Source organism: Prinia subflava, chromosome 13, assembly GCF_021018805.1.
Source record: "Prinia subflava isolate CZ2003 ecotype Zambia chromosome 13, Cam_Psub_1.2, whole genome shotgun sequence".
NCBI classification, from domain to species: Eukaryota; Metazoa; Chordata; class Aves; order Passeriformes; family Cisticolidae; genus Prinia; species Prinia subflava.
Window position 1 is genome coordinate 16,726,317 of NC_086259.1, and position 16,490 is coordinate 16,742,806.

A 16,490-nucleotide genomic window follows, 5' to 3' on the forward strand; every position below is an offset into this window, starting at 1 on the left:
TAATTTTAACACGAACCTGCAAGAATTAGAGTGTATGTGCTAGGGATTAAAGATCAGCTATTATAAATAGTCAATCTATAAGCCAGCGGCCACCAGCTCGCTCTGCACTTTGACCTTATCTTTGTATGTAACAGGAAAGAGCCGCTCGCAGCCCAGACCGGGGGGGACAAGGGCGCCTGCAGGAGCGGCTGGGCAGAGCGCCGGGCACTGCACCAGAGATGGATACGCTGTACGGCAGGAATAAGGAAGAGCACCCAGAGCCCATAAAAGCTGAGGTGCAGGGTAAGTGAAAGAAAAATCCGATGTAAAACGAGCCGCTATTTTGGTGTTTTCCAATCCGTAAACACCGCGACTCTTCCTGGCCCGAGGCAGCGCTGGAAAGGGAAACCGAGAGAGAGGCGCAAGGGAATTTTGTTTAAAGGACTGAGCTCAGATAATATCTGTGACCCTGCTGGGGGATTTTTATCACTCCACGAGCATTTCTGTGTACTTTTCGAAAGTGTGTTTGAACAGGGCTCTCTGAAGCTGGTGGTGGGGGAGATTTCAGCTCGGGATTTCAGCTCGGAGCCCCCTCCCCCGGCCCCGCTCTCACTTTCGGTTTCTGCTCTCCGTGACCCCCCCGTGCCCCCGGGGCTCCTGCGGAGGGTCCCTGACACCGGGGTCTGCACCAGCAGCGCTGCCAAACAGCAAAGCCCCAGCACAGGATGCCACAGGCAGCGTTTAGAAGAGGGTTTGGAAGATAATCCGGGAGAAACTGCGGAGTATCCTTCGGGAACACAGTTTAAAGCGGCTCTCTAGGGATGACACTCGACCAAGCTGTTATTTTTCCCCATTTCTTTTACTTTACAGAAGACTTTTTTTTGTTGTTGTTATAGCTACAGGACAGATTTGTTACTGGGAAACCCTACTTAGTAAATTTTGGCTGTGTTGTTTGTGATATATAGTCCAAGAAATGGTAGGAATCTGCCGTTCCGGAGTACAAAACTTAGAGATGACAATTAAAACTTGCAGGGCTTTGTTGCAGTTCAGTTTGGTGGCTGAATTGGAAAAGATTTTGTGTCAAGTCAGACAAAAGGCTTTGTTTTAATGCCTTTCAATTATTTTATGCTTTTATGGGTTTATGCCTTTCAATTTCTTTTCTCAACTTATTATCAAAACATTTGACGTTATTTGCAAACATAGAACTTATCAGACCTCATCTGTGTTGTGCAATAGTTTATTTGAACAAGGACTGCATATTTCAGAAGGTGAAGTTACACATACAAATCATTCCTTCATTGCTAAAGAAACTAAAAGAGAACCATGATCCCTTAAAATATTTTGGTAGTCCTGAGCTCTGCCAGTATTTTGGCTCCTTGCTACTTAATATGTACACTCTAAATATCTATCACACCTCTGACATCAGCTGCAATTATCCCAAGCTGTCCTACAGCCATCTGATTTTCTGAGATTCTGTTGTTACTATAGTTAATAAATGTCCAAATATTTGGGGATTTCACTGTGTCCCTAATGTGTCCTCATACATTTCAGAAAAGAATAGAGTCCACATTTTTAAAGCCATATAAGCACTCTTGGATGATGATTTGGTACTCAGTGTGATTTACAGAAATGCTTAATTCCCACTAAGATGAATTATCTGAAAACTTCTCTGGATGACCCTTTGCTGCTTGTTTTTAATTCTGAAATTATGTCAGAAATTACATGGAATTGCACCAGAAATGTTAGAATCAGAAAAAAATCCACAGTGCTTTAAAAAGATCTTTTTTCCCTTTCTTATCTTTCCCAGCAAAATTATCATATATAAAAATATATTATAGTTATTGCTTTGGAGTTTCTTTTGTTAGAAAGTGAAGTAAGGTTTCATTTTCCAGGCTCTTCTCGAAAATAACAACAACAGCAACAATAATAATGATTATGATGATGATGAAAGTATGATGAATAATTTTTTATGTACCTCAGGTATTGCAGAACTGTAACCCTAATTGAGTTAATGCCCTAATGATGGTGCCCCATCTCTGGAATTGCTCAGAACCAGGTTGGATGGGAATTTGAGCAACGTGGTCTAGTGGACCTGCCCATGGCAGGGATTGGAATGAGTTCATTTTTAAGGCTCATAGGAGGACATTTCTAGCTGTTGTAAAGGGGTTTTTTAACAAGAAAGTTTGTCAATATGATCAATGTGGGGTCAAAAACTAAATGACAAGGAGAAATATAAGTTCTGAAGAGCTTTTTATGCAAAGGCAATACTCACTGCAGGAGTTATGTGGAGAAGCTCTATGTGATCCTAAATGTTGCCTCAGGAGTCATATGCACAAAGAAGCAAGTCAAGTTTTTTATTTAATATATGATATGCCTTTGTTCATCTCTTTAAACCTACTGACATTCTTTAATTGTTATTATTCTGTGAGTCAAGTGATAGGTGATGCATTTATTGCAGGGATTTGATGAGGAACATTTATGGTTCAAATCTCAACAGCACCTATACATTTTCAGTGCAATGTTCCTATACTATATTTGTGTACAAACCAACAATATTGTGACTACTGCCACAAAAGTACTTCTCAAATAACACTATATTGTGTAATAATAATATGTGTAATCTAATTAATGAAGTTTTTACTGGAATTAATTTAGTCTGAAGTCTAAGCTGATGTGCTGAAAGCCAATGCAAGTCACATAATCTATAAAATATGTTTATTTCTGATAAGCTCCAGCTTTTTCTGGCATGAGTAGAAGTGTTTAAATGTATCACTATAAAATATGAATGCAGGAAGGAAAGGTCCAATTTTATATACTTCCTGATAATTAACAAATTACATTCCAGCAATCTCATTTTCTTACAGTAATCTCTGTTAGCAATAGTCACGCAGAATGTCACTAGTGCCACATTTTTGAGTAGGGGAAATTTTAATTAACCCAAACTCTAATATAATTATATGGTACTGCAAATCTCAACACACCTACGATCTATCTGGCTACATGAAGCCTCTGCCTTTAGGAAAACTGTCCTGGAACACTCTCCTTGCCTAAATGAATGGATAATGGTAACTCCTTTCTGTTTATAGGGCAGTTGCCCACTTGGTTGCAAGGGATCCTGCTCCGAAATGGCCCAGGGATGCACACCATAGGGGACAGCAAATACAACCACTGGTTTGATGGGCTCGCTCTGCTGCACAGCTTTACCTTTAAAAATGGTAAGTTGTTGCACAATGGATTGAAAGGAACTCACCACCCCACGTGTTTGGTGCCTTACTTTGCTAATTCTGCTCTGAGCTGGGTTGAAGTGTTGTGGTTTTGTCTGCAGAGTGAGGGGTGAGGGGAGAACAGCATTGGGGGAAGCCTCTCCACACACCCCTCACCCCTGACCCTTCACAGCACAGCTGGAGCACCTCTGCAGGGCTCTTTGCAGGGAGATGTTCCATTGTCCTTTCTGCTGCAGTGCCAAATTCAGTGCCATTGTCACCCCAGGGCAGCACAAACCCAGCTCTGGGCAGGTCACTGCAGGGCAGCCTTCTCCTTCCAGCCAGGGCAAGAAAATCTCTTGTTTGGAGAGGAGCAGCCACAGGCACTGCAGTGCCAGAGGCTTTTCTGCTGTGGATGGACAGGCCAGCTCCAGGGAGGACCAGCCTTCCCCTTCTGGGATTTGGTTACAGCTGGAACAGCTGCCAGGAGAGAAACTGGGCCACTGTGTCACTTCACATGTCAAACCTCACTTGGTATATTTGGCACCCTACAGTCCCTCCTCCTGCTTGTCATCTTCATGGAAGAAAAACAGGCAGCTATCTATCTTAATTCAATTTTTTTTTTCAATTAAAACATTTTTCACCCATTCAGCTGTTACAGTGTGAGACAGGATGGTTTACACCTGGATTCTTGTGGCAAAAAATATGCATCTATAATAAAAATGGGATTTACTCCTGTTATCCTCTAATCCTAGTTTACTTTTTAGTTCCCATTTCTGTGATTGGAAGCATTTAATTCCATTGCAGGATTTCTAGCCTGTCCAGCTCCACAAAATAAAATAATCTATAAAGAACTAATCAGTGTTTTTTAAATTGCCAGTATATCTTACTCACCTAAAGCAAACAGAGCTCAGTTTGTTCAAGAACAGTGATCCATTAAACTGTTGATTCCTTCAAGCAATCTGTTACTCCCATAACTAAATTTTGCTTATACAGGAGATTTTTTACCACCCATAAACGGATTGTATAATTAATCATTTTTTACACACATTGTTTTGTTTTCTGGAACAATTTATCCAAATCCCTCCTTTCCCCTGAAAAGTTCCCCAGTATTAGTACTGAGAGTCAGGGAATCTTGACAAATTTTACCAATCTCAGCAGCCATAAAGCCTTTGGTTTCATTCCATTGTTGGCTAAAGAACAGCTGCTTCAGAAACTCCAGCTCTACCTGTGCAAATTTTTTGAAGGACTAAGTATAAAATGTGATTGAAAGTTGTTTGTTCTTCCTCAGGTGAAGTTTACTACAGAAGCAAATATCTCCGAAGTGACACGTACAACTGCAACATAGAAGCAAACAGAATCGTGGTGTCTGAGTTTGGGACCATGGCTTATCCAGATCCATGCAAAAACATATTTGCCAAGTAAGCAATGCCTTTCCCAACAGGATTCTTCTATCTACTTCTCTCTTCAGCACAGATGTCTTTCTGTTTACCCTTGACACATATCTACAAATACAACTGTTGATTTATGAATTTACTATTGCTAAATATTGAAAAGGTCAAGAGATATGGTCTGTCTAGGGGTTAGTCTAAGGCAAATATTTTAAATCCGTTTTGTCAGCAATATTTGCTGCTTTGTTCAGTAACACAAGTAGATTATATAAAAAAACAAACTTTTTTTTTCTCCAGTGTTAGTGAAACATTTTGATATTCTGTAAGGGGAGGAGCAGGAAGAAAGAAAAAGATGTAGAGATGAGGAAATTATTAATACAAAGTCTATTCAACAAAAAAGAAGAGAAGCATCAATAACTACAAAAAAAAATCAGAAAAACTTTTTGATTAAAGATGGTTTAACAGAAAGGTGAGGTGTAAGCCATCATGTTGTCCTTGATCTTGTAAAATTGGCTGTAGGGATTCATTAGCAAGTGCAAATAGATCACCCTTCTCTCCTTCTTGTCACTGATTTACCTCCAGTGACCTCAAACCTGATATTTGACAAGGACACATACACAGAGAGTTACTGCAGAAGAGCTGATATGTTGTAAGTTGTTCCCCTGAGATGAGATTTTCTTCCTTCTTCCAATAGAGTAACTCTGGCATTTTAAGTTTAAAAGGGATATAGCAACTTTGGCTTGGCTTCTAGTGACTGTGATGAAATCATACACTGATAAAGCAAAATGTCAAATCCATGTGAAGTTCAATCTTCTTTGGAATCATAATTGTGATACGGAATAACACTGGGAACAAAAAATATTCCATTGAGGAGTACATGAACCCATCTATTTTATGAAGGCACACACTGATAAACCTCCCTGCTTTTAGGTAGGAACTGGTAGACCAAATTTTCTCAAATTAGACACAGGAGAGTGTTATTAGCCCATCCTGATAAACCAGTGCATATCCTAGAGCTGACAGTGGGAATGGGCCTGGATGTCCATTTGTGTGTGGAAAAACAGCTCCTTGCATGTCCTTAACCCTGAGCAGGCCAAGGGCATTGGAGAAGTCCCTCTCCTCTGCTGTCCCACCTTTGCAGGGAGCTGCCAGGAGCGGGCACAGCAGGGACAGGCAGCCCCAGGCCTGGCACTGCAGGGTCACTTGTGCTCCATGTGGGGAAAGGCAGCCCCGGCTTCCACAGCTCTAATGAAATTTCCCTCTGGACAGGGCATTCTCCTATTTGTCTCACACCATTCCTGAGTTCACAGACAACTGTCTGATCAACATTATGAAAGCTGGGGATGATTTTTATGCTACTGGAGAGACTAACTTCATCAGGAAAATTAATCCACAGACTTTGGAGACATTGGAGAAGGTACAAACCACCATCTGTCATTCTGGTTCCTTGTCTGCTGATGAATAAATTTCAGACTGACTCATAAGGATCTTTTAACATGTTCAGGACACAAAATACTTTTCTTCTACTGTTGCCTTACTTTTGAAATCATGGTAAAGTGAAATAGTGAAGATATCAAAAGATAAAAACTCCTGAGTTCAAATTTAAATCCTGTTTGGTTTGGGAAAAGCTGGGCTTTGAGCAATTTCACTGGTACATAATCTAGGAAGGTGGCAGTAATAATAGTACAGTTACATGATGATTTTGGATGATTGCCATTATTGTGTATCTGTAGTTATAAAATTATTTACATAATTAAAATATCAGTAGGTCAGTTATATGACTACTTTTCAAGGACCTTATGTAAGATATTATTTAATTATTAAAATGAGAACTTGAGATATTGAAATATATACAATGATTTTATTTTTCTAGCCCACACTTCAGTTTGAGTACAATTTCCAAACTTTAAATAAAACAGAAATACTTTTGCTCCAGCAGATTGCCACACAGCCCTGTTAAATAAAGTGCTTTCAGGATTAAATAGGCATTTGCAGAATATCTTGCTTAGCTAATCCTCCCTGATATTATGTGGCTTCAAAAGACAGGTGGCTGCAATGCAGATTCTGTAACTTGTTTTAGCCTTGAATAAGGAAATCATTTGAATAACTAGACAAGTAATTTGGTTTAATTATTTAAATTTCAAACCAATTTGTAAATGGTGTGCCAATATAAGGCTGCCAGGGCTAAATACCTGGTGGTTTTGTGGTGTTACCTGAGATCAATTTTCATTCTCTTACACATCTCTCAAATCTCTTATTGTATCATTTTCCAGGTTGACTACAACAAATACGTAGCTGTAAATGTGGCAACTTCTCACCCACACTATGACAGTGCTGGGAATGTTCTCAACATGGGCACTTCAATAGTTGATAAAGGGAAGACAAAATACCTTCTATTCAAGATTCCTTCCTCTGTACCAGGTAAGATATATCTGTTACTGGTATTTCTTAGAGACTTGTCAGCAATTTCTTTTCTGCAAAGGGCAAGGGTGGTGACACAGCTCTTCTAGTAACCAATGGTGTTCATTTTCTTAATTTCAACCTATTGTGAACTTCATATTAACTGCTTAGCCTGTCTGGGCATGTGCTCTTGCAAAGGCTCTTCTTGAGTACTCTGTAAATAGGGTGTTTCAGTAGGAAGAACCTTACTTTTAGAGGAAGAATCTAAAACAATTCTCTCTATAAGGCAGTACATATAATTTGAAGTTGTAAATTTTAATTTCTTTGCAAATAAAAATTCTCTTCAGGCTGATACAATGATTATAGGGAAGCATGACACCAAATAAAGCCCAATATAGAGTTAATTCCTCTCTAACAAGGCCAACACTGACCCTTGCTGAAATGCTGTCCATAGCTCACAGAGCAAATCCCTTGCTTTTTTTCCTTCAAGATCTTTTTTTTGGTGTGTGTCGTAGATAATCAGCTACTATTGTGTTGTCTGTCCCTTCTTGAACAATCTGCTGAAAGATCAGTTTGCAATTTCTACCTGGGGCTCAAATTTGGGAACATCTCCTTAGAAGTTAAAAAACACAGGAGCATTTTTAAAACTGCTGATTAAATTAAACGATTTCTCCTCCATGCTGGAACTTCTGAAGACAGTAATCAGTGGAATCAAATCCCAAGACAAGGAGACTGTGCCTGAATGGATCCAGCAGTGTGATTTCACTGCGTTGCTTCCTGCATGCAAAATTCTATGTTAATTATACAGGAGTAAACAAACACAGGAAAATGCAAATAAAACTGGGAGGAACCAGTTCTTCCCTGCCTGGGAGAAATCCAAGCACAAATTCGGAATGGAATTTATTAGAAATATAATTTTAATTTTTATCATTCATCTTCAGAACAAGAAAAGAAGAAATCTTGTTTCAAGCACCTGGAAGTGGTTTGCTCCGTCCCTTCTCGCTCTCTGCTCCACCCCAGCTACTACCACAGCTTTGGAATCACAGAGAATTACATCATCTTCATAGAGCAGCCCTTCAGACTGGATATTGTCAAAATGGCAACTGCCTACATCCGAGGAGTGAGCTGGGCCTCCTGCCTTGCCTTTAGCAAGGATGATAAGGTACTTTTCTTACTGCTCAGCAATGGAGTCAGGCAGCAAACCCTAAGTTCTTAATATCCCTCAGTACAAATAAACAGTGAGAAAATGTTGATGGTTACCATTAGAAAATAATTTTCTACATAACTGTTTGCTGATTCTGAATGGTTTTAAATAATGTTTTCTCTCTTTCAGACTTGGTTTCACTTTATAGACAGGAAGACTAAAAAAGAAGTGTCCACCAAGTTTTACACAGATGCTTTGGTGTTTTTTCACCATGTAAATGCTTATGAAGAGGATGGCCATATTATTTTTGATATCATTGCCTATACAGATAATAGCTTATATGACATGTTTTATTTAAAAAACCTGACTAAAGACTTTGAACAGAACACCAAACTTACCTCCATACCAACCTGCAAAAGATTTGTGGTTCCTCTGCAGTACGACAAGGTAGAAAGAAAATTCCTTTTTAACCTATTCTTTGTTCTCTAATTTAAAATACATCAGGTATGAATAATGAGTGCATTATTAGTTGCCAGCCTTTATGTGCAAATTTCTGATTCTGTGCTGCCCAAGGAGTGTGTGAGGTTTGGTTTTTGTATGTCCTGTGGGAAATGGCTGTGGGCAGCTGGACATGGTTGGATTCTGGTTCTCACACCCTGTTCTCCAGAGAGAACATGTCATGTTCTTCTCACTGAGATTATTTGTTAAATGCCATCAAATAGAAGCAGATAGACCCACTTGGCTGTTAACTGCAAGGGCATGCAGGAGGATTTGCACAATCTGCTTCTCACACTTCACTGGAAGCCCACATACAGTACACACATGCTCCCAACTGGTGCAATGGTTCAGTCAAAACTAGAAGATTTCATTGAAGTGTGATATATAGCAGGAAGAGAAAAGATTTTATCTTTCGGTTTAATTTAAAGCATCACTTTACATCATTGTTTGCAGGGAAGATTTTATACTGCCCAGCAACTTGGGCAAGTTTCTGCCTGACACCTTTGGAATGGATATTACTTTTTCTTTCTACATCCTAGAACCTTCTGCTCTGTTCTTGTCTCAGAAACAGCTCTGCAGCAATGACAAAGGATGTGCTGGATCACACCAGCTGCTCTGCAATCTTAAGAATTCAGCAGTAGGACATTCCAGAGTATATCACACCTATTTTTGCTCTGGATTTTTAGCAGGTGTAAAAACCTAACCTTGGTGACTTTCAGTGAAAATTTGACACCTCGTTCCTTGAAACCCATCTTCATTCGTTACATTCTCAAATTTGTGATATTTCTGGACCATAGCCATGTATCTGTCTTAGAATGTATCTAAATATTTGTAAGGACTCAGTGTGATTCAAAATTATTATTCTCTGTTACATTAAAATACTCTGAGTGCAACAAGATTTCTAATAAAGACCTCAGAATCTAAAATGCCGTAAGAAGGGTTTTCTTGAAGTTTGTTTAATCTCCAAATTGTTAATATTAATATCAAACCTGATAAAAATCTAATTTAGAAGCATATTTTTAGAGATCCATGACTTTTCCAGCATTTGTCTCTTTCAGGATGCTGCAGTGGATTCTAATTTAGTCACTCTTCCCTCCACTGCAACTGCTGTAAAGGACAAAGATGGAAACATCTATTGCCAACCTGAAATACTATGTGAAGGTGAGACACATCCTTTAAATATCTGATGCTACATCAGTTTTGTATTAACACAGGATTCCAAGTCTGATTCCACAACTATTAATATGGCTTGCAAATCTACTTGTTAAAAGAGTAATTTTCATTAAATAAGTCTGTTATAAGTAGTACTTCAAATTTAGCTGTGTTTTATAAAGATTGCCTCTGAAAGAGGATTTTAACCTTTTATCAGGGGCTAATAACAGGAATATGTAAATATGTAATTATCTAAGGTGAAAGTAATTTCTTATAATGGTAGCCTCCAATTCTATCCCAGTTGTTCATGTCATGTATTTATAAAGAAAGAAAAAAACCCAAACCAGAAAAACCCTCATAAATTCCAGTCTAATGAATCCCTAAGAATGAAAAATTGTTGCCTTTTGAACTAACAGCCCTGGGTTACTTCTGTTAATACCCATCTTCAGATTCTTAGAAATTCAGACATTCAAAGTCTGTACAACACCTTTATTAAGTAGTGTCAAGGTTTATTACAGGGCAAAACTTCCTGAAGATTGATGTGTCTATATAGAAGTACATTTGAGGTTTTCTCTTGTCTTGTTCCTAAGTCTTGAACTTTATTTTATGCAGGGATAGAACTGCCTCGCATCAACTATGACTATAATGGCAAAAAATACAAGTATGTCTTTGCAACACAGGTCCAGTGGAGTCCAATTCCTACAAAGGTATAATTAACATTTTTAAAATTAGTGTTTTCCCACAGATGGGTCATTCACACGCAAAAAACCCCATGAAACACCTAAATTCTCATCAAGTTTAGTTCATGTTGTACCCTTTCCCTCATAAAGTATTCATAAAGTCTTACTCCAGATTTATATTTCATCAAAGTCTCTTGAACAGTTATTGAGACCCTCACTTCTCTGCTAAATTGGGCTGAACCTTTTGTGATGTGCCAGGAACTACAAAGGAGAGAGTAGGAAAAAGAAGTATTATTCACATGTATATATTTAATATTGTTTCCCTTTAGGAAGCCTAACAGAAAAAATAACACTAGCTAATACATTTTAAACATTAAAACAATATCTAATTTTGGGGAAGCTTTCTATTTGCTGGCTAGTTAGAGGCAGCAAATGCTTTGTTCACATGATGCCAGGAGACAGCCTGGAGTACAAATAGATTAAAAGGAAAAGTATTTAGATTTAAATGTATGAGTATTATATGGACAAACTCACTCTTTACAATTCTTATTCTATGACTACACAACACAAATTGAAGCCACTGTTGGTTCTTGCATATAATTACCACAACTGATTACAAAATAAAGCTGGATTTCTGCATGATGCAAGAAAATTTATTGCAGTACATCTGACAATAACTCAACACCTGCAAGTTCATGATTTACAGTGTAGATAATCTCTGCTTGACTCAAATATAATAAAAAATGCTGGTAGGAGGATCTTTCTTCACATCAGGTGCAGTTTAATGAATGCAAACACAACATCCTAATCCTTAGGTAAAGTCTGTCAGTGAAAGTGCTGTCATCTTGACTAGAAGAGAGAATTCTAATTCTTCCTCCAGTAATTTGAATAGTTTCACTTTTGTGTAAATGTATTTTTTGGCTAAAGATCAAAATGGAAAAAAATAGAACTGCATCTCTATGGGTAGAGAAAAGGCCTTAATGGAATTGAACTGAAAATGCCAGGTATCCCTTCTGGCCATTGGGCTGGCCACTCAGTGGGATGAAAATCCACACTCTGTTCCTCCAGTGTCTGTCTCACTGGTTTAATCTTTACACCTCACTGGGAACAGCCTTTCTTCTGGCATATGTAACCCACTGCACATCAGAAGGTCTTGAAGAATGTGGAAGTAGCAATAAAAGAAAAATAACTTACAGGATGAGAAAATGGCAAGTTTAAATCCTGTTTCCTGCTTCACTACAGAATCTCAGTGAATTGGAACAAGTCACTTCAATTCTGTGTCTTGGACTCTCTGCAGTGAGGAGCATTGCTTACAGTGAAGGGTTTCTTGTGACCTGTTAGCATTTGTAAACTATTAAACACCTGTAAATGAAAAGTGCAATTGTAATCTAATGAAATGAAATTAAAAGAATATTGTGTGATTGTACAGCCATAAAATGTGACTCCAAAATGTAACATTTTCCAGGTATTTTTTCTTGTGATGATACCTGCCTTAACACTTAGCCTTTGTTCCCCCCTGCCAGCAGTCTGTTCATGTTGTACCTTTGGAAAAAGCCACTGTCAGGGTCACTGACATTTTTCTTTTCTTGTCACAACCATTTAGATTGCAAAATTTAATACCCACACAAAGGAAATGCTCCTCTGGGGACAGGACGACTGCTGGCCATCTGAGCCTGTTTTTGTTCCCAGACCTGATGCAAAAGAAGAGGATGATGGTAAAATATTGACAACATTCTGAAAGTTGGGGTTACACGAGTTTTGTATTAAATCTTGCAAGTTTCAATATTCTTAGTCAAGAAAGTTGGGTTGATCTTCCACTTTGAGATGGGGTTATCTTTTCTGCTTAGTGAAACTTCTGTATGTTTCTAATTCTTCATTTGTGTGTCACAGGTGTTGTTCTGACCTGTGTTGTGAAGACTGATCCAAAGGATCCACCCTTCCTACTTATCTTGGATGCTAAAACTTTCACAGAGCTGGGTCGAGCCACAGTAAATGTGGAAATGCACATGGACCTGCATGGAATGTTTATACCACAGCAAGCCATGAAAACTGAGACTGAGTGAAATCTATTTGTTGTATTGCACAGACTGACATAACCTCCTACTGAATGTGGGGTAATATCCTCCAGGAACAGCCTTCTCTTATGATAAGAAATGACTAATTATAATCCACATATAATCTCTTAAAAGAGACAGAAATTACTTCATTACAAATTACTGTGTCTACAGCTGGTATATCACTATTCCAAAAGAAGAATTATCAATATGAAGTGCTTTTGTTGAATGCAGCTTGTGGGGCAAGGGACAGGAGACAAAGGTAACAAGAAATGTTTTATTTGAGTAGAACGAAGCTTTCTGAGCAGATGGAGTACTGTATTCACAGGGTGACACATGGCATGAGTCACACATGTCTGCAGGTCATGGAACTTCCATGGGCTCTTGCAAGGCTGCAGCTGACAGTGAAAGTTGTCTCCTGCCAGAAAACCTCACGTTAAACTACCTACCATGATAGCAATAATTCATGGCAATGTATTCTCTTGGTGCTTGATTTCTTAAACCATAACCAAAGTATTATGCTGAGGTGCTACATTTTTCTTATCCAGAACCTAACCTCCCCCAGCTTTTCTAATGATTTCATGGTGTATTTTTTGCTTTTATGTTGACAGAATCAAGTGCCTTTATTGAAATAGAGTACATGGTTATATGTAGCATTCAATTATACTTTAGTGACATTCAGTCTTAAGCAGTTTGTATTTAAATCAGTATTCCTTGGGCAGAATATCTGCCATGGCATTTCATGTAATTAGATTGTGTAAAAGATAAGAACTGTAGTATTTGCTGTTGCCACTAGTCTCTGTTAGCAGCAGTATGTCTGTGAATGAGGGCAGTGTATTTCTAGCAGAACTCAGACACACACGTGCAATAAATAGTTTAGGGAAAGAGTGAGAGATCTGATTTAGGCCTTATCTGAACCCCACAGTAGCTGAACCAGAAGTTGTTATTGCCATAACTAAGCATTGCCTTATGTCTGCTTAGGGGTATCCAGGTTCTCACATGTTTATCCTTGCCTGTACCAAATGCTTCCCAATAGAAGTGCACAACTTTCACTCACAGTCACAATTTAAAACACATTTCAGCATAAAGTTCAAGTGCCAAGCACAGTGTGACTGGTTGTGTTACAGAAATGGCATTTCTTACCCCTCTGAGTGTATTCCTGATTTGAGGTATTGACTTTTCTGTAAGTGAGAGGGTTTTTTTGCTTTGAACTGTATTTTCTCATTGTAGTTATCTTTGCTGTTGGAATCTCCATCTTTACTGATGGAGAAAACCAGGTGCACATCCATGCATTTCGGATGTCTGTCAGTCTGTCTGTATCACCACACAGCTCAGGTACCTCTCACCTGGACACACACATTCCCTCAGTGCCTGTGCTCTCACACTGTTCCAGGGGAAGGAAAGAGAATGAAATTATTGACATTTACTGCCTCCCCACCACATGAAAATCTGTGTTTGGTGACCTGTTTGTGGCAGAGCAGGAACTGAACCAACATCATCCACAGTTCCTGTCTGCTCTGGAACAACCACACCTCTGTTTCTCTGCTTAAGTCTTTGCACTTTGTTAGGATAAAGATATGCAGGTTATTTTTAATGTAAAAACCCCAACAGTGTGGTCAGATCTAGTTCAAGTAGGTTTGGGCATTCAAATGTGTTCGATAAAATGGAAATAAACACTTCAGTAAGGTGTGTCTAAAGAAATAGTCACTTTTAGTGTTTTCAGGGCATATTACCATTAGTATTTAATAGCACTTTATCTTCTAATGAAGAAATTTCATTCCATTTTTGTAAATAATATGGAACCAGTACTGGAAGAGAAGATTGACCTGTGATATTGGCAAAAGACATCAGCTCTGTTTCTTTTCATATGAAAAAGTTTGGATTTAATGAATGTCCACAAATACATTTCTAGGATTACAAGGTGGCAATGAATCAAAAATCTAACCATTGTTACAAATTCCCTTCTAAGAGTTTATTCTCCAGAATTTCTTCTGCAGTACTCACAGGGTTGTTTGTGGATGATCATGGGTTTGGAAATAATTTTTACTGGTAGAGATGACAGGGTAGAGGATACACTCATCATAAAAACAACCTGTAGTCTAAGAAAGCAAATGTGTTATTTACATTCATGTAGAAATAATGCAGAAAATAAATGATAAGAACTTGTCCTGGGTATGATTTTTTTAAATGAGATGTGCCATATTCCCTTGGTCAGTACTACACAGGATTTGATGAGCATTAAGTTTGTAGTTAACCTGAGGAGAAAAACAGTGATGTAAATCTGCATTTGCTAATCCCAGCATCCTCCTGCAGCAGAGACAATAGGAATAAAAGCATACAGCTAATCACAAATTTGTTCAAGAATGTTTGTAGTGGTTGCAATTCCAATCTGATGAAACATTTACCCTGAATAGGGTAACACACTATCATTTCCAGGCTGACAGAAGCAAGGGGAAATGCAGATATGCTTTGCCAAGTGGCTGCAAGACTTGTAGGGTGTTTTTGATGTGGTAACATGGCACGTGGTAATGAGTGTCATTTGGTTTGCTTCTGACACCCTTTGCTGTGAATGAAATCTCAAGGACTTCTTTTTTTGCACCAATTTGTCATAAATTAGCCCAACAAAATTCATGGAGTTATTATAATAATGGCTTGACACAAATCTAGATGGAGTGATTGCAAATAAAAAATAGTAAAGATAAGTATCTCCATTAAAATACATAGTTGAGTGAGAGAAGCAGGCCACGGGTATGCACACATATAATTAATTACCTCAGAGATGCTACAAATGGACCTTGATAGAGTGGTTTGGTTTGTTGTTGTTTTGGTTTGGTTTAGGGTTTGTTGTTTTGGGGTTTTTTTGTTAATGCACCCATTAAATGGAGCAAATAACAAGGTATAACAATGAATTTGTTCTCTGGAACTGAATATTATCTGTTACACCTTGTCCCATTGCCCCACATAGGTAGCAGGAGGAAGCAGAAATAGTGTTTACCAAGAGGTATTAAAAACAGAAATGCAACAATGTTTTCCTCTGTACCAATCTGTGCAAGTGGCAGGGAAACACACCAGCGTCTGTCTGCTCAAATAACCAGGCCACTCAATGACAGCTTTTGCAATAATTTAAGCCACTGCTCCCTTGGCTCTGCAATTACCTGAGCATTAATGACAAGCAAAATACATCTTTCCCCTGCAGCCAAGGAGCAGTGTGCTCTCTGCCTTCATTACCCTCAAAGAGAGCCGAGAATGTCCTCTGGAACCCCAACCTACACCTGACATCCTGGATAATTACACCCAAGCAGCAAAAAGTGGCTTTCTAATATCTCTAAATGGCTGTGTACAACAAGTGTTGCAGAGCTGCTGGTGTTTCATGCACATTGCCGTGGGTTTAGGCCTTCTGTCCTACACTCTCTGCTTCTAAAACTCTTGTTCAGAGCTGCAGAATGAACCTGCAGCACAGCGCTGCTCCCTGTGAAGGGAGCACCTCAGCACGGGCTCAGCTGTAAAGCTGTAAAGAATTTAAAGCTGTAAATTCTTCACCCAGCCCTGGGTGCAGGGTTTTGGCTGCTGGGTGATGTGTGAGGATGCCCCAGCTGCAGAACAAACCAGCATTGTGTCCAGCTGGGAAAGAACAAGGCTGCCTTTGTGAAGGCAATAATTTCTCTTTCCTACGGGGTCACTCCCAGATACCCTAATTCATTTTCCAAGTGATAAAATGATTTGGAGACACCATCAAACTGAATGAATGATAGGATTTTGTTACATTCCACTGAAAAGCAAGTAGTAAAAGTAATAAAAGTATGTGACCCACCAGAGCTTTACTAGCTGACCCTCTGGAAATGTTATTTTCCCAGTGAAGGGATGGGCAGCATGACATCCATTTGGGTGCTGCAGAGGCTGGGAGATCCCAGTGCTGTCAGCACAGGGAACACCGTGAGCTGCTCTGCTGCTCCCTCCCAGCTGGGTGTCTGCTGTAGAGCAGATCACAG

The 16,490-nt window shown here is 39.0% G+C and overlaps 1 protein-coding gene across 1 annotated transcript; it reads left to right on the plus strand.

Annotated features, from left to right (window-relative positions):
* The first annotated feature begins 203 nt into the window (after positions 1–203).
* On the plus strand, positions 204–16,024 carry BCO1 (beta-carotene oxygenase 1). Its single transcript, XM_063410896.1, has 11 exons — positions 204–282; positions 3,066–3,194; positions 4,474–4,603; positions 5,843–5,990; positions 6,847–6,994; positions 7,915–8,135; positions 8,307–8,564; positions 9,674–9,776; positions 10,380–10,474; positions 12,051–12,162; positions 12,338–16,024. Exons 1-11 carry the CDS (start codon positions 219–221, stop codon positions 12,508–12,510), a joined length of 1,581 nt encoding a protein of 526 aa, XP_063266966.1. The 5' UTR covers positions 204–218; the 3' UTR covers positions 12,511–16,024.
* Positions 16,025–16,490: the final 466 nt, after the last annotated feature.